This window comes from Vicugna pacos, chromosome 18 (genome assembly GCF_048564905.1).
Source record: "Vicugna pacos chromosome 18, VicPac4, whole genome shotgun sequence".
Lineage (NCBI taxonomy): Eukaryota > Metazoa > Chordata > Mammalia > Artiodactyla > Camelidae > Vicugna > Vicugna pacos.
In genome coordinates this window covers 13,161,768-13,188,248 of record NC_133004.1, presented here as the reverse complement: position 1 = coordinate 13,188,248, position 26,481 = coordinate 13,161,768, and the positions used below count along the sequence as shown (strand labels likewise).

Genomic DNA, 26,481 nt, shown 5'->3' with positions numbered 1-26,481 from the left:
TTGATTACCAAGGCAGGACAAGGGGCTATGGCTAATGAAGCCCTGATTCTTCAAGCTTCTGCACCGTGATGCTTCACTTCCACTCATATCTCATTGGCTGTCAAGTCACACGGCCACAGGCAAGCTCAGCAGGTTGAGCAAGGTATGGTTATCCCACGGCGATGGGGAGAAGGAACTGAATATGCATCAGTGATAGTACAGTGAGCCACCTTCCCGTCAAAAACATTTGACAGTGCTGTAGAACCTGCTGGGGAAACCTTAAATCACTCATACTTTACACAGACATAACTGCTATCATGTGGGTGTTTTTTCCTGTATGCTGATGTTTATGATCTCTCTCTCTCTTTGTCTTTCTCTCTCTCTCTCTCTCTCCCTCCTTCCCTACCCCTCTTCCCCTTCTGGCTATTATTTCCCCTCTGAGAAGGGTGGACTGGATGTGTTGTTTTGTGTCACCTGATGATACAAAGGGACAGTGATCAGTTCTGCCCTGGTCCCTTGAATAACTTCTGCATCAGTAGTGCCCAGATCCTTAGCAGTGAAATTTCGTTTAATTCAATAAGCTGGCATTTCATTAGTGCCGTGATGCAGTCCCTTGATTTCACATCTTGCCATGTGTTCCCGGGCTCAAGTCTCCTCTGTTTTTTCTGCTGTTTGTGGTCACCTCTCTACCAGTAGTTTGTTAGGTGTTATAGGATTGTGCATGAAGGCTCTAAAAAATTACCCTTGAAGTTCCCCTATTGATTTTGCCTGTGATTCCTTGTCCACTTGTATGTTCAGACCCTGTGGGTCTGAAATGGGAGGGATGGGGGCCAGGACAACGGGTACTGGCTGTACCTGTTTGCTGCTTAGGACCTGAGTCGGGAGGCTGTGAATGTCTGTCTGAACATTAACCAGCTTTCATTAAGGAGAACATACTCATGTCATTTACATTAGGTTTTTTTTGTTTTTTTTTTTGGTGAAGCTCTTTACAGCAGGTGATTTTTTCACAAGTGCAGTCTACCCTCCATATCCCCAGGTCCTGTATCTGTGGATTAAGGCAGCCTTGGATTGAATACTACGTTTAAGATCCGTGGTTGGTTGAAGCCATGGATGCAGAATTTGCAGATAGGGAGGGCCAGCTACACTATGCTGTTTAATATACACACCCATAGATTTTGGTGTCCGTGACCGGTCCTGGAACCAAACCTCCATGGATACCAAGGGACAACTGTAGTTCAGAGTTGTACTCTCAGTATCAAGGTTGAATGTAACAGTGAGCAGTTGAAATGAATCAGCTGTTAAGAATCACAGTTGAACTTACCTAAATCACTGGCCACTCTAACTCAATGTGGGGAAACCAAATTCATTTACATGCATAAAAACTGGCCTCAATTTGTAAAGAATCACAGTTATGGGAATCGGAGGGGCAGCCACACTGCCAGCTGGAGCGTATAGTCTGTGCGTCCACTGACATTTGGCCAGGTAAGCATGCTGAAGGTGAGGGGTCTCTCTTTTCTTCCTGTTAGTTGTATTCAGTTGCTTCAGCAGCTGTGTCCCCAGTCTCTTGCTGAACCACAGGTCACCCATCACTGACAGTGCTTTAGTGAAATTGAGTTTTGAGTCCATTAGTTTAGAGTTCTCGGGCCTGGTGGAGAAGTCGGGGAGATAACGATACTTGCTTGTGCTTGCTTAGCAGGGGGTCAGATAAAGAGCTGGGGAATGGGGCTGGGGGCCCTGCTTGTGAGCGCTGGCTGCACCATTCATTGCCGACTGACTGTGGACAGTGGGATGACCTGCAGGCCTCTCTGGTCCCCTTCTCCCCCTGCCGCTTAGATCTGTGAGCCTTTTTAGCTTCCTAGCCTTTTCCAGGGATAACCTGGGCTTTTGGGTGTACAGCCCACGCAGGTGTTACACACAAGTGCCCTGATTGATAGAGCCATGGAACTCTATAATTTCTTTCTGAAATTGTCTTTTCTTGTATTAGCCCAATCAAGGGGGCCCTGTGGGCCAGCTCAGATTTCCTGTCTGTCTCTCGGAGACATTGCTTGAGTGGAAGTCCCCTCTCGTTTTGTCCCCTTTCTCTTTTTCTGCTTTATAAATACCATGTTTACATCTCATGCCTGTTCTGGTGTTCTCAAGCTCAGGGAACTCTAGAGATCTCTGGGGACCAATGAGGAAGTTGTAGGATATATGTGTTCAATCCTTTGTTTATAACCAGAAGCCTCAGCCCAGCAGAGACCTCATCCATCCACTCTGGGATGACCAGGCACGGGTTTTCCAGGTAGGTCTGGCTAATGGATGCAGAGGACCACTGTTCAGAGCTTTCCTTCTCTCTCTTTCAATTTGCAGCACTTTTTATGAAGACTGGGCTTTTGTGATGGACGAAGAAAGGTCTAGCATGCTTCCTACCATGGCAGCTGGTAAGCCTGGCCAGGGCGAGGGGCGCTGGGTCCTGTGAAGCTTGGTGAGCAGACGAGGCTGCCTGGGCATGAACTGATAGCTCCAAGGGATGCTGGGATTTTCCCCATCCCTCGCCGACTTAATGAGTCACTCACCACTGTCCTTCCTTTAGTGGCGATGAGCATTGAGTCCATTTCTCTAGAATTTGATACCCTGGGTAGGAAAGCATGGGATTGAGGGTTTGGGCTGTGGCTTTGCAAGTGTAATATAAAGATCCAGGGAACTGGGGACAGGAGACCTGCCTTTGAGGCCTGGCTGTACCCTTCTCTGGCAGGCGGCCTGGGTAGATCCTGTGAGCTTTCTTACCTTTACTTTCCTCTTCTTCGAAGTGGGAACCCAGATAGCACAGCAGTCAACTTTATAGGGCTGTGACAGACTCAAATGCAATAGAGTTGAAGTACATGATTTGTCAACGCCAAAGCCCTGGATTGATTTTAGTTGGTGACTTGTTACATTGTTTAATGTTTGACTCTCACTCAAAGGGTGAGCCCAACAGAAGTGGGTAATTTGCTTCCTTCCAAATCCTTTGTTGCCTCCTTCTTTCTCTTTCCTGAAAGTTGACACTAAGTCCCATATTTTGAGAGTTGTGTTAGGCTTGTCCATTGATAAGGAGAAGTCAGGTGACCATGAGGTCCTCTGTAGGCCGTAGGATACCAGTGCAAGTTTTTGCCCAGAGTGTTAATGGTAATGATATTGGTGCACATTTTTTGATTGCTCACGGAGCTGTTTTTGGTGAGTGATGGTCTTAATACTTACTCTGTGAGATTATCATTTCCGTTTTATAGATAAGGAAACTGGAGCTCAGTGAGGGTATGAACGGCTTGACTAAGGAAGTTCTCATAGTCGTCAGCGGCAGTCCTGGGATTCGTCCCGGGCAGTCTGACTTCACAACTTATGCCTTAGTTGACTTTATTATTTTTTTTCTTTTCATTATTATTTGCTGAGCTAGAGAGGACTAGCCTTTTATTCATCTCATTAATTTTTTTAAATGGAAGTATAATTGATTTTGGCTCCTTATTTGCATCTGTCTTTCTGACAGACAGGGAGTGAATTTGGAAAGACCCAGCTCCAGTGATAGCGTCTACTGACCCCAGTTTTGTGGGAGGTTTTTATCCACGTTTAAGATGAGTGTGTCCCCTCTTGTGTGCTATAAAGTCTGCAGCTTGTTTATCGTGTTGGAGGTGTGACTGTTCAACAGCAGACACTCCATTCCATTTCTGGGGCAGGTCTGAACTCCATCCTCTTCGCGATTAACATTGACAACAAGGATTTAAACGGGCAGAGTAAGTTTGCTCCTACCGTCTCGGACCTCTTGAAGGAATCCACGCAGAATGTGACCTCCTTGCTGAAGGAATCCACACAAGGAGTGAGCAGCCTTTTCAGGGAGATCACGGCGTCCTCTGCTGTCTCCATCCTCATCAAGCCTGAGCAGGAGACCGACCCCCTGCCTGTCGTGTCCAAGCACGTCGGTGCCGGTGAGCGGGGTGGGCAGATGGAGGAAAGCAGAGGGGTGGGTGAGGGTGGATGTGCCTCATCACCTGAAAGTGCCAAGGGAGGGAAATCTGCTGCACTCACATTTTCAGTTCATGTTTGTGTTCATCTTTCTTACCCTTGTTGATTCGGAAAGGGATCTGAGAGATGTGAAGATGACAGGGTATCAGCACAGTCAGAGCAGACTGGGGAGGCAGGGGCGTGATGGTCACATGAAGCCAGATGAGGTTGATCTTCATTCGTTTATTCCCCCATCCATCATTTGTTCATCCTTCCGATAAATGGGTTGGAAGCCCAGCATAGGATGCTTGGAGAATGTATACTGTTGGGGGTATGACATTTTAGTGGTGGCCAGGGGAAGGGGGGGGGTGATCAGCTTTGACTGTAGGCTGCAGGAAGGCAGAAGAACGTTGATTCAGTTCACGTTAATTTTGCAAGAAGTTTACAATATCCTGTAAGCTTTCTGGGACATCCACAATGTTGCTATAGCAAAATTGGAAATTTGAGGTTTAAAGACTTCGTCCTGGTATTCTCAGATCCCTTACGCAAGGCGGTGATCATGGGCACCTCTTTGGAATTATTAATGCTGGTGAAAACTGAAGAGTCCCGTGGAGTCTTTGCTGCGCACTGGCTTTATCTGTCTTGCCTTCTCAAGCAAAGAGCCCCACATGCGAATGACGTAGAACAGGACTGTTGATAACTTTGTGTAACAGAGGTGCTGGAACTTGTATACCCAAAGAAGTATCTTCTCCATCCATTTTGGGAACCCTGCTTTTGACATTATCTCAGAGTTGTGACACATTGGTGAAGCATGACCTACGTTTAGATAGATCGGAGTTTTTGGAATTGTCTCAAAGTGTCTCATAGCCAAGTTTGATGATTGAGATGGGTGAACAAACTGGCTCATCTAAGTGCTGGTCACCAAGGCAGTCTTGACTTCGGTTTCATTTAGCCTTAGCTGTCTAATACACAGCTTCAGAAGGTAGTGGCTTAAAACAATGAACCACAGTTTATTATTATTTTTTTTTAATGACTCCATGGATTGGCAGGATGGTTCTTCTGCTGGCTTCCCCTGGGCTCCCTCATGGGACTGCTGGTGACTGAGCTGGAAGATCCAGGATGGCCCCACTCATGCATCTGGAATTGGTGCTGACTGCTGGCTGGGGCATCTCAGCTTTCCTCCACATGGCCTCTCATCCTCCCATAAGCTAGAACGGCTTCTTCTGTGTAGTTTCAGGGCAGCATTCCAGAGGGTCTAAGACCTCTTGATGCCCAGGCTCTAGAACTCACACTTCGTTATTCCTGCCACATTCTGTTCTTAAAAGCAGAGCACTAAGCCAGCCTGGATTCAGGGGGGTGGAGAAATAGACACCGCTGTTGATGGGAGGAGCAGCAGTGTCCCATTGTGATGGGGCTTTGTGCAGGGCTGGGAGGAACTGGGGCCATTAAAGAATTGACTGCAGTGTCCAAACGGGTTTTCTTGGTCTCATCTCCCAGCCGTGAGAGTGTTTTCCAAAGTGAAACAGTAAAAATCATCTCAGTAATGATTCATCCTTTGACTCAAAGGACTGCTTAGAAGGCATGATTGTGATGTATGCTCTGTGGCATATTTGTTTAAATCAGAAGTAGAGCCCCACATCCATTTTGCTCAGTCTCCTGTAGACAGATATTTTCCCCCAAGGATTTAAAAATCTGAATTTACCTTAAATTTACTTTTTAGTAAAAGAGGGTTTCCCACAGTCTAGAGGCAGGATGGTTCAATCCTCACTTTATCTTGACTGCTTTTTCTTATCCTATATCTTTTGCCAGATGCCAAATGTAAAAAGGAGAGGAAGAAGAAAAAGAAGGTGACCAACATCATCTCATTTGATGACGAGGAAGATGAGCAGAGCTCTGGTGATGTTTTTAAGAAGATGCCTGGGACAGGGGAGAGCTCAGAGGAGAACTCCGACCGCTCCTCGATCAATATCATGTCAGCCTTTGAGAGCCCTTTTGGACCCAATTCCAACGGAAGCCAGAGCAGCAACTCGTGGAAAATTGATTCTCTGTCTTTGAACGGGGAGTGTGGGTATCAGAAGCTTGATGTGAAAAGCATCGACGATGAAGACGTGGATGAAAACGAGGATGATGTGTACGGGGACAGACTGGGGAGGAAGCGCTCGGGCCACTCGGAGTCGCCTGAGAAGTAAGTTCTGCTTGAGCTTTTAAGGAAGGGTGGTACAGTTCTCTTCCTGCAGGATGGGGTGGCATTAGACCGCAAGTTTTCATTTTTCAAATCTTGATTTAGGAGGAAGGAGCATTAGCTGGCTTTTCTCCTGAGAACTAAGCAGAAGGAGTATCTTATTTGAAGGCACTTATTACAAAGTTGGTGTCAAGCTGTGTGCCTTGAAATTCTTGCTTTATGTATATGTCTTCCATTTTTATCACTTGCATTTTGTTCACATCTCTAACTTGCCACTAACACAGGAAGCTCAGGAGAGAGGCAGGGTATTCTAGAGAATTGTCACGGGCTGGTAATTTCTGTGTTTATCTGCAGGGGTGCGCACAGAGTAATTTGCCTGCACTTGACACCTTAACACTGGAGTTGCAGAGTTTTACTTGCAGAAGGGGCTTGGTGCACGTGAAGTTAAGAGGAAATCGTTAAAGAGCTTGGATCTTGGTATCAGGGACAAAGGTTCTCACTTCCTAGCTACGTGGCTTAGGTTGGACTAGGTTGGACCAGTTACTTTACCTCCCAGAGCCTCAGGCCTCATCTGAGACCTGGGAGAAAAACGGCACCTGCTTTGCCGAGTGCCCAGTTCATGGGGTACTGTGTGTGGGGTCTTTGGCCCTGGGCTGGCTCGTCGACAAGGACAGCGCAGGCGGCTGTGGCTGCTGTGGCTGCTGTGGCTGCTGTGGCTGCTGTGACACTGCTCTTGTAATAATTCCTGTGCTCGGTCTTACTCTTAATGCCATGTAAACTCGCTGCCTCTTCACCTGAGTTTTACAGTGTGTAGTGTTATCCTGATCACGGCTGACGTCAGAACCTGCCCGTGAAAGTGTGAAATGGAGATCCCGAGCCCCCGTGGTGTGAGGAAGGGGCACAGCGCGCCTCTCGCCCTAACCGTCTCGTTTTCATGGGTCGAGTAGGAGTTTTTTTCTCCTTTCTCCTGAGACTATGCCTGTTTTTGTTTTGGGTTTTTACCCTCGTCTTCACTTACACAGACACCGTGTTACTAGCATGTGTAAGTTGCCTTATCGATCGCCTGGGAGGTACCGGACGCGGCAAGCTGCAGCTTTACCTTCTCCTCATACTTAGAGCTGCGTAGGGGGGTTGGTGGGGTCACCCTCGCTTGATGGATGAAAGAACCGGGTTCTGTAGAGAGTTAAGATTTGTCAAAGCAACGGGCAAAACTGGGATTAAGGTTAGGTTATGCTGTGCTGCAAAGTTTGTATGTGCTGTCGGATATTTCCCATGTTTCTGCATAACTTTGAATCTCCATTGGTTGATACTCAGTCAGATCAATATGTCATGATTTGCTAAAGGTTCCCCTATTGTTGAGCATTTTGGTTGTTGGTAGGTGGTTGTTTTTTTTTTTGTTTTTTATCATCAGCCATCCTGCAATGAGTATTTTCACGCACAAGGCTTTTTTCTCCCCCTGCGGCGTTTGTTAGGGTGGCTTCCCTGCAGCGTTGCTCCTGCTCACTGGGGATGAGTGTTTTTGGACCTGGGACCCAGGCTTGTGACCCGCTGTTTTAGTCAGGGTTCTCCAGAGAAACAGAACCAATAGCGTGTGTGTGTGTGTTTCTGTCTTGAGAGATTTACTTTAAGGAATTGGCTCACGTGATTGTAGAATGTGACAAAATCCAGAATCGGCAGGGTAGGTTAGGCCAGCAGTTTGGAAACCCAGGGAAGACTTGCCATTCGAGTCCGAAGGCGGTCTGCTGGCAGAATTTCTTCCTCTTTGGGGGGGCCTCAGTCTTCTTCTCTTAAGGCCCTCCACTGAGTGGGGGAGGCCTGCCCAAATTATGGCGGGTGATCTGCTTTACTCAAAGTCTCCTGACTTAAATTTTAATCTCACTTAAGAAATACCTGCCCAGAAACATCAAGAATAATATTTGATCCACTGTCTGGGTCCCGTGGCCTAGTCAGGTTGACACATGAAGTTGACCATCACTCCTGCCTTCAGTTTTTCATCTGGTCCTTTTAGGCAATGCCGATTGCCTTCCCTGTCTCTGTAGGTGAATGTATCTCTGAGTTGATTGGCCTCAGAGACAGTCATTTCTCTGCCTGCTAGATTTGGAGCCATCGAGCAGGGAGACCAGCTTGCGAGCCAGGGTAGCCGCCAGCATTGTGATGTGTGAAACGCAGAACAGTGCAGGGTGGCCTTTGCAGGGCCCGGGCCCTGGGAGGCTATTGGGCCCCCTGCGGATTATGGACAGCCCCTCCCTGGCATAAAGGGGGGCTCTTGAGCGAACATTCCGTAGAGCATCTTGGGGACAGAGCAGAGGAATGATGAGATGGCCTACTGAGTATTACTTTTTCCTTTTGGTTCTAAGCTAATATTCACATGAAGTGTTGAGGAGCCTGGAGGGGCCAGAACTTTAGAAGTTAAACAGCACAGCCAGGTTTGTGAGGGGAAAGTGGCCAGGCCAGGAGGAAGCACACAGTGGATGGCAAAGTCGAATGCTCAGATGGTCTTTAAGATGCCCTGTTGGCCAAAAATTCGGCCAACACCTCTATTTCCTGACAGTTAAACCACTTCTTTGATGACTGAGGAAAAACTCTTTTCCCCTCCTGCCTTTATATTTGCCAGTGTTGGCTTCGCTTCTTGTCTTTTTCTTAAAAGAGGATAATAACTTTATTATAGAAAGGGGTTTTCCCGTCACTTTAGATGTGAAGGGAAGTGGGGGTGAAAACATAACTCAAAATGAAGTACAAACATGAAAAATGTCACACTTGACCAGCAGTTAAGCAACCGCAGAGCGAAACCAGACACTGTATTTTGACCGTGATATTAGTCAAGATTTAAAAAGAGAACCGGATGAAAGGTGGGCCTGGGTTAGCACCCTGCGGAGGGGACTTGCTCTCAGCGTGTCCTCAGTGCCTGGAATCGCCCAGGCACCTAGTGGGCGTTGACTGAGGAGTAGTGCCGGGCTGGCGCCTACGGGGTCGTGATGGAGAGCCGGTGGTGTCCACAGCCCTCCGGGAAACGTTTGATACACTGTCAGGAGCCTTCAACATGTTTCTCCCACTTGATTTAGCAATTCCACTGCTGGGAATCTGCCCTGAGGACGAGACTCAGGGTATAGGTTGCCACATCTAAGTACCAACGTCCTAACTTAAAAGAATTGCAACAGTGGAGCTGAGCAAAATGTGCGGCCACGGCGGGGCAGTTCACAGCGGAGTGGTGTGTGGTTTACATCTTAAAATCTTAACATTCAGGATCTTCAGCATCTTAAATGACATTTAAGCATGGCCAAGTAGCATGAAGATGAACTTATGAATTAACACTGAATGGAAAAAGCAAACTATAAAAAGCTACACAGAGTTTCATTACGACCTTGTAAAGAGAAGTAAATGAGGAAAGAAAGAAAAAAGGCACTAAGGAAAATAGTGTCTCACTATTAGTTGTGTCCCACAACTAATGGTTGTGTTTGGGACAGTGTGGCTTTGGGTATGTTTTTCCCCCCTTCACTTTAGGGCATTTTGTAGGTTTTAAAACAAGTGTCTTTTCTAATGAAAAGCAAGAGCTGTTATGTTTTTAAGCCTTCTGGGACACTGTTCTGAACTGGTCTCTTGCCTCAGGAATCACTTCAGTATAACTCGTTTTTGAAGTGGTGGCCGTTGGCCTCTTTCATTCGGGTCTGAACCTCAGCTGATAGGGCCTGACATCACCTCGTGCTCTGCATGTGTCCTGGCAAGTGATAAGACGTCCCCTTTGAAACAGCAGAAAACCCCACTGCCCAGAGCCAGTGCAGTGGCCAGGAAAAGGTTTTGCCATCTGGTCATGAGGGGGAGTCCGTGGTCGCCTCTGGGTGTCCGGGGGTCCCCATGGTCACCAGCTGCTGGAGCGGAGCCCCAGGAGGGCGGTTCTGGTAGAGACAGAGCGAAGCTCACTCCAGAACCTGGCTCTGCTGCTGGGCACACAGGTGTGGGTGCTTCCTCTTTTGTGCCTTATCGTGTGTTACCTGCAGGACCAAGGGAGACGTTTGGCACAGTTCTGTGAGGATTACATCCCCAGGTGTGTGACCAGAGCTTGACAGGGCTGAAAGGAGAGTGTGTACAGGACAGGCCTTGAAAGAGGAGTTGGTATAGTAGCCTGCCGGCAAACCCACACCCAAGCTGAAAATGGCTGTTTCGTTTTTTTAAATGGTTGTAAAACCCAACAGCTGAACAAGGAAAAAAACCAATGAAGTATACTTTTGGCCACAAAGCCGAAAATATTGACTATCTGGTCCTTTACAGAAAAATTTTGTTAATCTCTGCTCTGAGTGAAAGAGGAAACTATATGCATCGTGTAACTGGTGGGCAGCAGCCAGGAGACCCATTACTGTAATTGGGTTTGGAAGACCTGGGCTGAATCCTACAAGCCTTGGTTCTGTCGAAGACATAACCTTGGACAAGTCACAGCATCTCTTTTTTCCTCCTCCCTCTCCTTCCCTCCTCCCCCCCCCCACCTCCTCATTCCTCCTCCATCCCTCCCTTCCTCCTTCCCTTGCTCTATTAAGTGGGTATGATTATGATCTGCTTTGGTCTTATTTACACGTGAGTTACAGAGTCATTTTATAAACTTGAGAGTATTGTACAAATGCTTCCTGGTCTTTATTAGTGTTGCCTAATTGCCCAGAGGCAAATGCTCAATGGGCAAATAATTTCTCAGACAAATTGAACTGAGCCAGCCCTGCATTGCGAAGATCGTACTGGTTGGTTTTGTACTTGGTGGATGAGGTGACAGTTCAACAGATCATATGAGCCTGGTTAACCTTCGAGCTGACCCCCTTTCTCGGAAAGGACCCAGACACGACCTGATCTGATGCTCCCCTTTTACTCACGAGGGTTTGAGAACCAGTGAGGCGAAGTCCACCCGCCCAGGGTCACGTGGCTGACGTCATTTCAGAACCCGGAGTGCACGGCGCTTCCTTCCTGGAGCATGTGGACCTTCTCCGCCAGCTCCACGGGTCTGAGCTGCCGTTTCACACCCTTTGTATGATTCCTGCCCACATCCCCCAGCAGACTTTAAGCTCCACAAGGGCAGGATGTACCCTGTTTGCTGGTTCTTTTTCAGCACAAAATGTATGTGAGCACACCGCCTGGCATGGAGCAGGTGCTTGGTAGACACTGGCTGAAAGAGTGAGTGCAGGTCTGGCTCCCAGACCACACGCTCCTTACTCCCGGCTCAGGCCAGCTTCTGTTCTCAGCCTCGTCACAGCCTGGCTGGTTCCCAAGAGGGGACTTCTGGAGGCCCAGCAGAGGCTCATGGTGATGGGGGCCCTCAGGGGCTCTTGGCCCCTCACGCAACTGTGTTGTCTCATTCTAGGCCGCTGGATGGCAACACCTGCCTCTCCCAGATGCACAGCTGGGCCCCGCTGCAGGTGCTGCACGGCGACGCCGACGTCCTCTTCCCGGTCAGCGCAGCGGGCTCCTATGGCCCTGCAGGTAGGTGTCTCCTGATTACTTCCTGCCTCCCGTCCTAGCTTGGCTCCGAGAACCAGCAGGGGTGTCTGGGCTACCTCTGGAGGTCAGGGGTGAGTGAGTAAGGAGGCCGGGGCTCAGGGCAGGAGGGTCTGGTTGAGATCAGAAGTGACAGAGGGTTCGTCTTCTCCCCTTGCTGAGCCAGGCTATTTTGAGGTGCTCTCGCCTGAGCGGGTGTTGGGCTGAACCGGCTGACACATCGCCAGGGAGCCCCCAGGCCTGTTTTTTCCCTTGCCAGTGGTTTGTTAAACTTGGTCATGTACGAGCTGTACAAATGGTCACCATTATTTTTGCCTCTTAGGAGAAAGGAGAAGGTCACAGACCCCATAGCTCTAAAGGGCCTTGCACCCTTTCCAGCCGGGTGCTGGGGCGTCAGGGAGTAGCTTGTTTTAAAACCTGCCTTCAGAGTGGATAAGCATTTCTGATCCATTCCCTGTGGTTGAGCAGACTCGCATGTGGTTTGCTATTTCTTTTCTTTAGCTAAAGCCGGTTATTGGGTGGGGTGGGGCGGGGGTTGGAGGTGTGAATGAGCCCCTCTCATCCAGCGGGGTGGGTGTGCACCGGGCCTGGCACAGTGAAATGCTAGGTCACCGTCACTGCCCCAAATACCACCGTGTTAGCGAGGTCTCGGCCCCCCCATGTGGGGGCCCTTCTCACCCTCCCAGACCCATGCTTAGGAAACCGTGGACGGGGGCCCACAGGACTGCCCAGGAAGCTGTTGATGTTCTGAACCGGATGATGGACTGTTGTTCTTGTCACTGTGTGAGGAACAGAAAGCCACTGAAACTAGCCGGAGCCAGAGGCAGGGTGGGCACGTGGCCCGGCAGCAGCCTGGGGGGTGGGCAACTCTAGATATGATGTGAGGGGGCAGGTTACTGCTCTGCAAGGCGGTATTCCAGGCTCAAACTGAGGCTGATGAGAGCTCGGGGCTAAGTGACTATGTCCACTGGGCTGGTCTCCTCTTCTGGACAGTATAGATGGTGGTGATAATGACCACCAGCACTTATCAAGCCCTTAAAGTGAATCCAGGACCGTAAGGGGATTGATCTGATTAGCTCACCCACTCTTGACCACAGACCACGGGGAAGGGGTGCTTATTATCATACCGTCTCCCTCTTAGGCTTGGGGTGAAGGTCCTTGGATTAACTGGGGAAACGGTGCAGGCACAGGCCAAGGCCCCGTGGGAGCGCGTGGCTCGCGTTGCAGAAGTCAGTTGACATCTTGTGGGGGTGCCTGCGGGCTGGAAGCTGGGATGTCAGGATGGAAGGACTCTTGGGCTGGTGAGGTGCTGCCATCTTTCTCGTTCTGCACCCGCACACCTCCCTGGGGGGCCCTTCCCCCATCTCCTCTCTCTTCAGTCTGTCTTTGCTGCCCCGTCTTTCTCCCCCTCCCATTTTGGCCCGTTCTCGGCTGCGGTGCCAATACCAGGCCTCAGCCCTGTGACCTTCCATCCAGCCAGACCTTCTGTCTGGTCCCAGCTGAAATCCCAGAGAGGGATGGTCTGGTGGGCCCAGCTTGTGTCTGCTGGCCGGGCCAGCCCCTGCAGCTCCTCCCATTTGGTGACCAGCCCTGGTCCAGGCACCACGGGCTGAGGGGGATGGTCACCTCACCCTGGCACATTCAGCAGCAGTGCAGACCCAGGCGGGGTGTCTGAGGGGATGGGGCTTGGCAGAGAGGAGGTGGACCTCACGTGTGTCTGGGACGCCTGGAGGGTTTCCAGGGCTTGTTCCTGGGATCCAGGTCGGGATCCAGTCCCCCACGCAGCTCATCCTGCTCCCCACTGACGAGCCTTTCAGTCAGGTGATGAGTTGTTGCTGGGCTGTCACGTCGGGTGCGTGCACCATTCGCTCTGTGGCTCCTTCACTTCTCAGCCGGGGTCCTCTGACCACCAGACCCCTGGGGTTGGTGGCTGGCTGCTCCTGGGGCATTGCTGTTTGCCATTCATGTTGGGATTTGGTCACAGAACCCAGCATTCTTCCTCCCTCTCTGGGCTTCCCCTAGACCAGTGTCTCCAGGGGAAGCAGCTTCTGGCCGACCTCCAGGATCCTTGAGAGGAGGCACACGCCCCTTCCCGGCCCCCGGCGGATTTCCCACGGTCCTGCCCCTGCCTGTCAGCCTCGCAGACCCAGAGGCTCCCCTTTGTCACTGTTGCTGGGACCCCCGGCTCCAGCTGATCTTGATTGTCCTCACCAGAGGTGCTGTGTGTGAGCCGGTCTGCCAGCTTTTTAATTTACTATAGTCACAGAGTCACCAGGTGTCTTGGCAGCTTGTGACGGCCTGAGGGGTAGACTCTCCGTGGGTGGGAATATTCCTGGGAAGGTGCGTTGTTCGGGCTGCAGGCAGATACTGGAATCAGAGCTGGGGGAAGCCGTGGCCTGGTTGGAATGCCCAATCACAGCGAGTCTCTCCTGGGCTGGTGCCGCATCTCCCTGGAGGCTAGCGGGCCAGGGGGTGCTGAGGGGGCCAGGCTGCCGGGCCAGTCCCTCCCGGGGCAGCCCTGGGCGTGCACTGCCAGCATTTCTCTCTAAGACTCCTTTCCTTTCACTCCACTGCTGACTAGTGTCCCTTCTGATTGATGTTCGCCTGCTTTAGTGACATTCACATCGTCTTTCTTATTCTGGCCTGGGAGCCATTTCCTGTCTTTAACTTGGGGGTGTTTATAGAAAGTGGGAGGAGATTAAAAATAAAAAGGGAGGGAGTCTGTGGTGGGGAAGGATGGATGCTTTGGTAGCCAAGTCTGGGGAAGGGGAAGGCAGCAGAGAAGGGGACCCTGAACACAGGATATTATCCTTCTGAACCCTGGAAGAGGCACCCCTAAGGTTTAAGGGGGTCATACTTTGGGCTGCCTTTCTGGAGTTAAGGAGGGGCTCAGAGAAGGGAGATACCAGCCTGGGGTATCCCCAGGCCCTGGCAAGTAGGTGGAGGATTAGATACAATCATTCCTCCGGGCACGTCATTGCCTGCAACAGAGCAGAACACCTTCACCAACACCTGTTCGACGCTGCAGGGAGAAAAAGCCCCCAAAGTTTCTTTCAACTGCGAATCCTAAATGGAGGGGAACAGAACACCCATCCTTGCTCGCCGTGTGCGGGCAGGTGCTATGCTCCTCGCCAGGGGTCCTGTGGTCAGTGCTGGGTCTGAGCAAATGCAGAACCCGTTTCTGAGGGTCTGCTTCAGTTCACTGGACACCCCAGGTCCTTGGCCCCTTCCTCTCCCGGTCAAGCCCAACATGCTCCAGCTTCTCCTCGTCCTGCCGTTGGGTCTGCCGTTGGGTCTGTAGCCAAGCTTTGGGGGATCGAAAGGCGAGTCCGCTGGGAGTGTGGCAGGCAGGGAGGGGACAGGGACATTTTAATCACCTGATGTAAAGGGGGAGGATGGGTGGCCGAAGTTTCATCTGAATGCTTCGACCACCCTCTTCTGACTGCTCCTTATCTGTCACTGGGCTGTTGCAAAATAGCTTCTCAGTAGCTCTTTGTCCCTGTCACCTAGCCCTCCATCATTCTTTCAGCGGCCAGAGTGATTTTTCAGAATGTAAATCCGATTGCATCATGCTCCTGCTGCAGACCGTTCCACCCTACCTAGGGTAAAATCCGGAATCCTCCCTGCCCCACTCACCCCACAGCCTCACCCCCTCCCATTTCCCCTCTGCCCGCTGCCCCTGCTGCGCCAGCTGCTTCCACTTCCTTCCTCAGGCCCCTCCTGCCTTTAGGGTGCAGCCCCAAGGTCGCTGTCTTAGAGAAGCCCGCCAGGCCTGGAGTTTCACACTGTTGTAATCCTGGTAAACCTGTTTCCGTTGCTCTAACCCCTGTTTGTTATCTATAGTCGTGAATTTGTGTAACTGCTTGGTAATACCTGCCCCTCCACTAGTCTGTGAGGTCCATGAGGGCAGGACCACGCCTTCCTTGATTCCAGTGTGACCCTGACCCTGGCCAGAGCCAGGTCCGGAGCTGGGGTTCAGGTGAGCACGTCAATCCAGGGGTGGGGGTGTGGGCAGGCTGAAGGGAGCAGACAGACGTCTGGCAGTTGGAAAAATGACATCTGGTTGGGGACAAAGGAAGAGAGGACTTGAAGGGTGAGTGATGTGGGCTGTCTCTGTGATTGCTCTGTGGCCCCAGTGCATCGGGCCCACCACAGCTGTCATGGGGTCACGGTCATGTATTCCAGTGGGAGATCCACCTGGGCCAAGTAGGTGTGGTATCTGAAATGCTGGTCGGTGATATCAGCCTTTACTCCAGCCATGGACTTCTGTTGTGTATATTGGAGTCCTCGTCTCTGCCTTAGGGAGCTGTGTGTGAGTCAGATTAGGGGCTGAGACAGAACTGAGGGGACCTGCTGCAGAAGACCCCTGCAGGATAGCGAGCCCTTGAACTACGGTGGCAGTGCAGGCGGCTGGGGAGCATGGCGTGGGAGATGACTGAGTGGAACTGATGGGTCTTGGACCCCAGCCAGCTCTGGGATGTGAGGGAGGGTGGGTACCATGGTTTTCTGAGGTTACAGCCCAGTAGGAGCAGTTTGGAAGGTCATGATCAGCTGGTAGGCCCAGTAGGGTATCCCAGGAGAGCTTTCTGGTGGGCAGTTAGAAATGTGGGGATGGAGTTCAAGGTTGAGGGCCTAGCCAGAGGTGAGGGCTTGAGAGTTGTCCTCTTCATGGAGGTAAGAGCTGGAGCCGGGACCTTGCCAGCTTTGCAAAGGAGGTCAGAGGCCGTGGAGCCGTGTGGAGACACCTTCACACAGGAATCAGAGAAAAAGTCAGTGGGCAGAGGAGGACCATAGTATTATGAAAGCTGAGAGCAGAGAGCTCCTAGGAGAAGGCGGGAGGGGCACCGAGGGAAGAGTTCCTTGGGGTCCTTTGAGAGCAAGCCCACTGCCTGGGAGGAGGAGGAGGAGTGCTGTGGTACCAGGCGTGGCTGCAGAGTGAGCTGATGCCGGCCCCCACTCGTTGCGTGCTCTCTCTGAAGTGTACGTGTGTCTGAGTGTGAAATTTAGTTGTGTGGTGGGTGTTACTAACATTATAGTAGGCACCAGTGTCAGCCCATTCCACAGATGAGGAAACTGAGTCACAAAGAGGCTGGGTAACTTTACTGAATTAAAGTTGGGAAGCAGAGACTTGAACCCAAGCAAGCGGGCAGAGCCTGCACCCTAAACTCGCCCTGATTCTAGGGAGCGAGGAGGTAGAGAGGATGCTTTCTCGTTCCCCTTCGGACTTCTTAAAAGTGGTAGGAGTGAGTGAAATAGCTTGGCGGGGACAGCAGGGTAGAAGAAAAGGTGGTAAAACATTTTTCCCCTTAGGATTCTCTTTGTTCAGCTCCTTAAGAGCTGGGGCATCTTGAGCAGGATGAGACCAGATGTAAATGGAAAGAGTGATGTGGAGGAGGTCACAGGACAGATGGCATGGGAGGGGGAACTTGTGCCCTTCTCTCCCTGTGTCCCCTGCCCTGATGCAAGCCTGATGGTGGGTGTTGACAGCCAGAAGCTTCTCCGACATGCAGGTGTCCTCCTGGGCGATATTGGCCTTAATGTCACCATCCAGCCCCAGGGCATGGATTTGCACTTTTTCCTGGAAAGAGACTTGAACAGCAGCTGATACATTTGTGAAAGTCTTTAGTGCCTCTTGCCTGTTGTTTCTAGAGATGATTTATGGCCTCACTTCTTCCAAATGCCTTTCTCACAGGCCACTCCATGCAGAGCAAGTGGCTCTTTAGAAAGCAGCCGTCACTTGGTTTTGACAGAGCAGACGCTGTCAGCGATTGGACAGTGCTGCCCTCTCGTGTCCATCTCCAGCCACTGCAGGCAGGAGCTGTTGTGTCCAACAGAGCAAATTTATTACTCCCTGATTCTGAAGTTGGCTCTGGATACGGACTTCACGCATAATTCCATGTGGCTCAAGATCAAAAAGGTTAATAAATAAGTCATGGGTATATAACGTACAGCATAGGGAACATAGTCAGTAACATTGTAATGACTTTGTACAGTGACAGATGGTTACTAGACTTAGTGTGGTGATCAATTTGTAATACGTGTAAATATTGAATCACTATGCTGTACACCTGAAACTAACAGAGTATTGTGTGTCAGTGACATGTCAGTGAAAAAAAGGTTGAGTGGGAGTATAGGGCCTCCAGGTAGTGTCTGATGCCAAATCTGAGATTATGACCGAAAGAAATGAAATAGGTAGCAGGTTAAAATCCAGCATACAGAAGGGGAAACATTTGTAATTCAGCTGGTTTAGCAGGTGAGCCAGTGTCTGCACGGTGTCCTTGTCTCATGGAGAAAACGAAATGGGAACAGAAACCTGACTTTGTCTCTGCAATTGCCATCTGTGCACAGATGCCCCCCTCGGGAGCCTGGAGAATGGGGCGGGACCTGAGGACCACGTTCTCCCTGAGCCTGGACCTCGGTACAGGTTAGTGTTCAGAAACCCAGCTGCCTCTGGGGTTGAACTGTCCTCTTCCCAACTCTGCACTTCATTCTTTTTTAAAGATAGGCGGGCCTCTGCTGGGACTGAAGGACGAGGCCTCGCTTCACCTTAATTCAGTTCAGGCTTGGTTTTATATCCCAGAATGTGAAGTGGGATGAGGCGTGCTGTTCGTCACACCTCATCTGCGTACCACCTTTACTTTTCCCACTTGTGGGGCCGTATCTGGGGACCTCCTCGATCATAAGTTGCTTAATTTTCATATTTGATAGTAATAAACAGTTGAACAATTTAAACATTATAATTTGCAGTTTTAATATTATATAATATTTAAGCCGCTTAGATATCATGAGGTGCTTTGTCGGACGTTCAGTAGTAAGCACCACGTTGGTCTTCTTTTATTCAGATGTAAGTATCTCAAGGGAAAGCTGTGTGGTCCAGAGTCACTGGACGTTTGGTAGCACAGCTGAGATGGACGCTGAAGAGTCCCTGGTGCCACTGCCATCCCTGTCGCCCTTAACAGTTGTTCCTTCTTTCTCTGTGTGGTTTTAATTTGCTGTCCAGGGACGCAGCAAGCCTGCATTTTCAACCTTGGCTCCAGGGTGGGGTCACTGATCACCTCCAGCCACGCTGGTGTTACGCTCTCACCCTGAGTAGACTGGACTCTGCTCTCTGAAAATGGCGCTGTGTACCAGTCAGTGCAGTGCTGGGAGCGATCAGTGTCGCCAGCTCCAGCCAGGACGCTGAGTCCTTACTGCTGTTTATTTTAGAAAATTTTGCAAATGCAGCAGTACACGAACAAACACCACTTTCAACCCCAGCTCCACTTCACCGAGGATGTTTTTGGTCCTTTTCCTCCGAGTGTGGGTGTGGTAACCAGATTATGGTCCTATCGTTTACATGACAGATGCTAAGTGCTATTTTCCTGTGTTACAGATCCTTTGTAAATACACAGTCACCTCCTGTTACTTGCAGCAGTATGTTCTATAAAGTCTCCTCGAAGACAGAACCATTGCTTCTAGGTTCCTGGGCGTATCTGGTCACACCATTTTTGTCAAGGGATCAGTCCATACCTTTGTTTTATGTCTGTTCCTGTTTAAAGACACCTTGTTTCACATACATTGTTGAATCATTGGACTTGGGGCCAATAGCACCTGAACAAAGGTGACCTCACACAAATTTTCTCCACAAGGTGCATCACAGTCTCCATTTAGGAGTGCCAGACAGCCCCTCAGCACTGCGCTTGGGGCCGTTGTAGATGCAAAAATCACCAATAGAAAGACAGGAATGTGACAAACGTGGCACTGAATAGCCCACCAGAAGGACACGCTTACAGAATGAGAGTGAAAGGAGGAGGCAGAACTCCTCTTGTTTGATGTGGGCTGGGAGCACATACGTCCAGTGACTCAGATTTTTGGCCACTCTGCACATGGTCCTGGTGACCGCGTTAGCACCGAGAGCACTGAGTTTTGGGATAACAAGTAAACTTTAGGGAGGAGGTGAATTTGTAAATACGGAATCCACAAATAATGAAGAATTGACTAATTTCAAGGGCTGCCTTTTCTTCCTGCTCGTCGGGAAACCTGAATGAGCTTAGCATCTGTTTGAATGGTGAGGTTGTGTGTTTTAACTGGCTGAGTGTAACTTCCCTCTGCTGCCTTTTGCAGTGTGGAAACAAGTCCTCCAGGCCAAGGAAGTCCTCTGAGCAGCTTGCTACCTTCTGCCTCGGCTCCAGAGTCGATGACAGTTAGTAAGTACTTTCTGAGTGGCTTCTGCCAACACTGGGATGACTCTTGGGCCCTCACATCACAGCAGTGGCTTTGTGCCTGCTCCTCGGTGACCGTGGACTTCACGGAGTGTGAGATAAAGTCGGGTGTGTGTGTACCTGATTGTGGACTTGAAGTGTGGTGTGTGGTCGTAAGATTTCTGAGCTGTTAAGCTTAATACTTGGGCGTGTGCATGTTCTGAAGGCCATGCTTCAGAGGTGGAGCAGCACCGAGGCAGAGGGAAACTTCTGTTATCCAAGGTTTCACGGTTTGCCTCCTCCAAGGCTGTCAGCTACAGAGGAGCTTTGTAGTTGGGTTTCCTATGTAGCTCTGGAGGAATCACTTTTGTAAGTAAGGAAGAATGCTTCTCTGAAAGATAAATGAAGGTTGCTAATGATTAGGTTCAAACTGTTTGCAACCTCACCACTCAGCAAAAGTATTAGAAATAACAAATAAGATTAGGTTTGAGTGGCTTTATGTTATAAAGAATAAACCAACCAACAGTAGCATAGTGTGATAGAAATTCATCTCTCTGTCCAGATGTGGATAGATTGGGGCTGGTATGTGGCTCCATGGTCATCAGAGATCAGGGCTCCTTGTATTTTGCCTCATACTCCAAAACAGTTGCTTATTTCCAGCCATCCCATTCTCATCCCAGGTATCAGGAGGAAGGAGGGGTTAAAGGAGAGGCTTCCTCCATTTCCATTGGTAGGATTCAGGGGTCTGAAACCTGTATAGGGAAAGAAATTAGAGCTTTTTTCTCTAGCCTCTGACTGAAATTTAGTATCTCCTTTATTTTTGTTGTTTTAATTTATTTTTAAAATTAAATTGTAGTTGTTTACCAGTCTATTAATGTCAGGTATGTAACATAGTGATTCAAAGTTTTTATAGATTATACTTCATATAAAGTTACTGTAATGTAGTGGCTGTATTCCCTGTACTACACTATATCTCTTTATAGTTTATTTTACACAGAAGTGTGTACCTCTTAACCTCCCCCCATCTTGTCCCTCCCCCTTCTCTCTCCCCGCTGATAACCACAAGTTTATTGTCTATATCTGTTTTGTCTACTTTGGGGGGTTTAGTTAGGTTTCATATTTTTAATGGAGGTGCTGGGGATTGAACCCAGGACCTTGTGCATGCTGAGCACACACTCTACCACTGAGCTACATACTCTCCTCCTGTTCTTTATGTCTGAGTCTGTTTCTGTTTTGTTATATTCATTTGTTTGTTTTATTGTTAAGCTTCCACATATAAGTGATAACATACAGTATTTGCTTTTCTCCATCTGATTTATTTCACTAAGCAAATACCCTGTATGTCCCTCCATGTTGTCGCAAGTGGCAAAATTTCATTATTTTTTATGGTTGAGTTGTATTCCGTCATATATACACACCGCATCTTTGTTCATTCATCTGCTGATGGACACTTAGGTTGCGTTTTCTTTAATTATGAAAGTAGCAGCAAACCACGGAAACCTTGGTGGTCTTAGCAAAATGGGTGACTTTGTCACCGATAGAGGTCACAGGCACCTTTAACAACGGTGATACAAAAAAAACTCACAATGTCATTTATGCTGGAAAATACAGTAGTTTTTTAATGTGGTGATAAATAATCCTATGTATTACTCTTACTTTTATTTTGTACATTTTGATCATTATGTGTCAATCTAATCAGTTTCCTTTGTAATCTTGGGTGTTTTATGTATTTTAGTTTTGTTTTTTTTTAATGGCGGTAGTGGGGATTGAACCCAGGACCTCGTACATGCTAAGCACACATTCTACCACTGAACCATATGCACTCCATTATTTTATGTATTTTGAAACTGTTTCTGAAAGGAGGCCCATGGCTTCACAGACTGCAGAATGGGTTCACGGTACAAAAAAGCTGACCCCGCTCCACCCCGACCCCGGCCCCGGCATCTGTAAGGATCCTTCCTAGAAGGTGCACAGAGTTTCCTACTCATGTGGCCAACATCAGTTCCAAGGCCTCCCCTGGCTGCTAAGGAGGCAATGTATCCTGGCCCCTCCTCAAAAAAAGTTAGGGTTTTCATGGCTGCAGAAGGAAGAGTGGAGGTGGGGGGCAGCCAGTGTTCTAATTCAAGGGTGAGGAAGGAGCTGGGTGGGCGCTGCGAGGCTGGGGTGTTGGCACTGACTGGTCTCACTGTGTGTAATGAAAGCGTGTGGTTTATGGTGGTGCTTCTCAGCCTCGGGCTCAGCTGAGCAGAAGTTTAAGGATCCCCAGCACGTGGGGCACACGGGCCGGAAGAGCACTCAGCTTGCTGGGTTTCAGTTACTTACTCCCCACAGTACCGTTACCGTTACCGACCCTGACTTTTTTTTCCTAAATGGGTGCACTTAAAAAACCTGAATGCCTTTATTTAGAAAGGGAACTTTATATGATTACTGTAACTGGAGAGCCACTGTTAGTTGGCTTAAATAACAGGTAACTGTGAAAATAAAGACAGTGTGAAGGAAGAAGTGTTCCTGTCAGCCTGGATGTCGCTGCCTGTCCCAGCATTAGAGAGGTGTTGAGCGCTCAGTGCTACACCCAGGTGTGTTTCCTGAGCAACCAGCAGGACTGGAGAAGGGCAGGGCTCCTCTCTCCTCTGGCTCACTGCTACTTAATGCCTCATCTTCCCAGCACTGCAGCGCTGCCTCCTTGTGTGTCGGTCACACCCTGACGCAGCGGGATGAGGCTTTACTCTGGCTCCCAGGTGCGTCTACTGTAAAGAACACCAGCTTTTACCTTATTTAAGTTTGTTTTGAAAAGGACATTGACCTCAAGACTGAGGACGTGAAGGCCAGCTTTCACAGATGCCTTGTCCTGAGCATCATTTGTAGGGATGCAGGCCTCTCCCTGTCCCCCGACCCCGCCCCTAGCCCCGCCCCCCCGCCCCGGTGCCCAGCCACCCAGTGTTGTGCGTCCAGGTAGGTTTCCTGCACCCCGGCATGAGTTCCCCCCATCTCATGTAGACACAATTTGCTTTGTCAGCTGCTCTTTGGGGTGGACAGAGATCATGGCCTGTGGGTCTCCCTCAGCCACTTTGACTTTTGGGAAGGTGCTGGCCCTGCCCGTGTGTCTTCACTAAGGACATTCCTTCAGACACACCGAGTTTTGTTGGTACCAGGGCTTTAGGCTGTTTTTCTGGTCTTTACTCATATACTGTTCTAAAAATGTACATCTGATTTTATCATTTTTAGTATCTTGGGCAAGTGGAGACATATCCAGAGCTGACAGCTTGCATCTCTGAAGAAAAATGTCACTGCAAAGTCCACATTTTGACCCTTGTTACTCTGTAGTAATGTGGTTTGTGGAGGATGAGTGTGTGTGTGTGTGTGTGTGTGTGTGTGTGTGTGTATGTAATGGGGGGTGCCATTTTATGAGGTGGCTGTAAACTTCAGGGAACAGCACTGTTGCCTGCCCTATGGATGTTCCAGACAAGACATCGGAATACTTAGAAGTTTTCAGTGATGGGTGGTTTTGACTTGTACCCTCCCCATCTTGCCCCTATCTCTTGTGTCACAGCAAAAAAATTAAAAGAGGGGGAGTGTGTGTGGGTATCCAGGGTGTATTGCTTTACTAGCGTGGTTGTAACAAAATACCACAGACCGGTGGCTTAAACAACAGAAATTTACTAAATTCGTAGTTCCAGAGGCTGGAAGTCCCCCAGGAGCAAGGTCTTGGTTTCTGGTGAGGCCTCTTTCCTTGGCTTGACGGCCTTCTCTCTGTGAGCACGTGTCCCTGGTGACTCTTCCTCTTATAAGGACACTTTGATTACCTCTTTAAAGGCCCTACCTCCAAATATAGTCAAAATATTACGAGTTTTGGAGGCATGCAGTTCACTCCGTGACACGGGGTGTCCCAGGAGCTGTCCGACTTCAGGTGGAGGGTTGCATCCCAGCACGTGAGGCACCCAGGAGTCCACTCCGGAGGGGGTGCTCGGCCTCACAAACCCTGGAGGAGCCTGGCAGAGGAACCCCAGCTCTGTTCCCTGAAGTGGAGAACGTTTCCCTCATGTCCCACCAAGCGGCTTTCCAGCCTTTTCATAATGGGTGTGGGTGGCTGCCTTGGCCCTGTCATCAGGCCGGAGCTCGGGTATTCACTCCTGGGCGCTGGGTGGGTGGGTGGGGGGCTGACAAGCCCTCTGCCTGGCAGCCCATCCCGCTCGGATGTCTCCGAAATAGCGAAGACTTTGTCCCGGGCTTTTGCAGTGTATATTCTTGTTATTTAGTGCCCAGGAGAAGACGTGTGACCAGACCCACATTACTTCTTTCCCTTTCCTGCAGGTGCTTTGGCACTTAAGAAAACACAGAAGCCTATTATGAAAAATTCATTACTTAGGGGAGTCGTGAAAACAGCTGTGAGCAAACCAAAACAGCCACAAATCTGCCTCAGAGGCGCTTTCCGCGTGCAGGGTCGCACCTGGTTGGAACTGCATTAGGAGGGCCTGCTTGGAAATCAGGCTGCCAGGGTTCAAGTTCTTAAACCTCCCAGTGCCTTGCTTCCTTGTCTAAACATAAGGGTGAACACTCACCTCGCGTGGTCGTTGTGAAGGTGAGCAGTGATGAGCTTAGAGAAGTATTTGGATCAGAGTTAAGAGTCATATAAATGCCAGCTGTTACAAAGTGCTTATTTTGTATTCAGCTTTCTTCACATTAGATCCCAGTCGTCCTTGTCTTCCTCATCCCCCTGATCATCCTCTTCAACGTGCTGACTGAAGAAAAACACATGACCTCACAGGTGCGGGTGAAGTTTTATGCAAGGATGGGCTGTTGAGGACGACAGCCCAGGAGACAGCCTCTCAGATGGCTCTGAGGAGCTGCTCCGAAGGGGTGAGGAAGGAGCCAGGACATAGAGGGTTTTTTTTTTTTGCTGGAAAAACACATGTCCTTGAACATCAAAAGATTACTGCTAATCACAAAAAACAGACATCTCAAGTTAATGATTCTAGTGCTTTTTTGTGTATGGGAAGATGCAGGAATCCGAGTTCATTGAAATTTCTCCTTAGATATGCATCTTATCTCGGGCCAGTATCCAAAGGCCCTCGAGCCCATCCTGGGTCCTCAGGGCACCCAGAGCTGGCGGCTGCAGTGGCTGAGGGCCTGATCCTTGCAGACTGGAGTGGCAGCAGCGTTCTCTGTTTACTGGGATGGCTGCATGGTGTCCCACGCTTGATTTACTTACAGTTTACTAGGTTATTGGGGGCGGGGTGGGTCACCAGCCACGCTTCCCCCCACTACAGTGACTTTCTTCCTTTATTGTAAGGAAGAGTTGAGAAGTGCTGTTAGTAAGTGCATTCTAAGACTCTTGGCTATTATTATTTTGTTCTGCTTAAGCACTCCTTTGTGGTAGACGTCTGGTCGTGGGATGGGGGCCAAGGTTAGGCTGTGTTTATGGGCTAGAGCTAAATCACCATTTTGTGTTCTGAGTTAGTGTGTTGCCAGGGGTGTGATAGCTGCCAGTGTCTGTGCCCTCCACCGACTAGAGGTGCTAACACGTTAATGCATTTTGCTACGTTAAGGCCCTGAAAATGGCTCCTCAGGGTTGGGTGGCCTTGCGTCCCCTCTGGGGCAGCCCTTCTTCACGCTTTTAACATTTGTGTCCCCAGTGTGGGTTGTTGGCTTACATCCTCTAGTTTCAGGGCCCCCATGGGGTGTTCTGCCTGACTTGGGGAGGCAAAGGAGAATGGGAGGGATACGACTCCAGCAGTTGCTCTTGGAGCTGTGTGGCTCAGGAAAGAGGTCAAAAGGGGGGGCCAACATGGTCTCAGTGTGTAAAAAGATGACTTAGTTGGGACAGGAGGGAAGAGGGCAGGGCGCAGCCATTAAAAGAATGACACATCAGTTAGCACCAAGATGGCAAAAGATTCAACTTCCAGTAGAGCTTGAAGCCCAAGATGGTGGGAGATTTGACTTCCAGTGGACCTTGGGCTTCGTCGTGTGCTCGCTGTAAGATATTAACGTGGTGCTCCCTCAAAAGCAGGGTTGACTCAGATGTCCACAGTCTCTCAAGCTGCTGGCAGTCCCTAGTTGGTGCCCTGAGTACGGTGCTGACACCCCTAATTCAGAGACATGCTGAGGGCTACGGAGAGAGCAGAGACGGGGAGGTTTTGGGGGGGGTGGTCCATAACATGGAGCCAGCATCCTGGGGTCAAGCCCCAGCTCCAGGACTTCCCAGCGAGGTTTCTCTTTCTCTTTTTTCCAGACTCTCTAAGGCCCTGTGTCCTCATTTGTAAAATGAAGACACTCACACTGGCTTCTTAGGGCCGTCCTGGGGGTTTAGTGCCTGACACGCAAAGGCACAAAACCCAAGCGCTGCCCCAGGCGGCGTGCTGGGGTGGCGCCTTCCCACCTGCCGAGGAGCTTCCGCAGGTGGTGAGCGTCACTGTGGCAGTTCTTCAGGGTCCGGTCATCGCCTGGGGGGCTGACGGCCAGGCCCGGGACCGGGGACAGTGAGAGGGTCAGTGCGATGTCCAGTGTCCACCTCGCCATACGTGGGTGTCAGGCAGTGGCGTCACTCCAGGGAGGCCATTTCTTCCTGAAATCATTCCTGGAGACCCTCTGTGGGGATAGTTTCAAGCCCGTGCAGTAGCCGCAAGGGCCCACGCTCTCAACCGTAATCAGAGCCAAAACCCCTAGAACTGTGGAGCCTGGTCTCACGTTCCTCTCCCGGTTCTTTCCAGACAACCTCTG

General features: G+C 49.9%; 1 protein-coding gene across 3 annotated transcripts in view; it reads left to right on the top strand.

The window, feature by feature from the left end:
* SNX29 (sorting nexin 29) overlaps positions 1-26,481 on the top strand; it is a 478,692-nt gene that overhangs the window by 57,431 nt on the left and 394,780 nt on the right. For all 3 annotated transcript variants that reach the window (XM_072942171.1, XM_072942172.1, XM_072942173.1), the window contains exons 6-11: positions 2,329-2,399; positions 3,666-3,914; positions 5,740-6,115; positions 11,451-11,569; positions 17,933-18,008; positions 19,688-19,770. In XM_072942171.1, the coding sequence (XP_072798272.1) occupies positions 2,329-2,399; positions 3,666-3,914; positions 5,740-6,115; positions 11,451-11,569; positions 17,933-18,008; positions 19,688-19,770 (974 nt within the window). The remainder of the gene's footprint in view (positions 1-2,328; positions 2,400-3,665; positions 3,915-5,739; positions 6,116-11,450; positions 11,570-17,932; positions 18,009-19,687; positions 19,771-26,481) is intronic.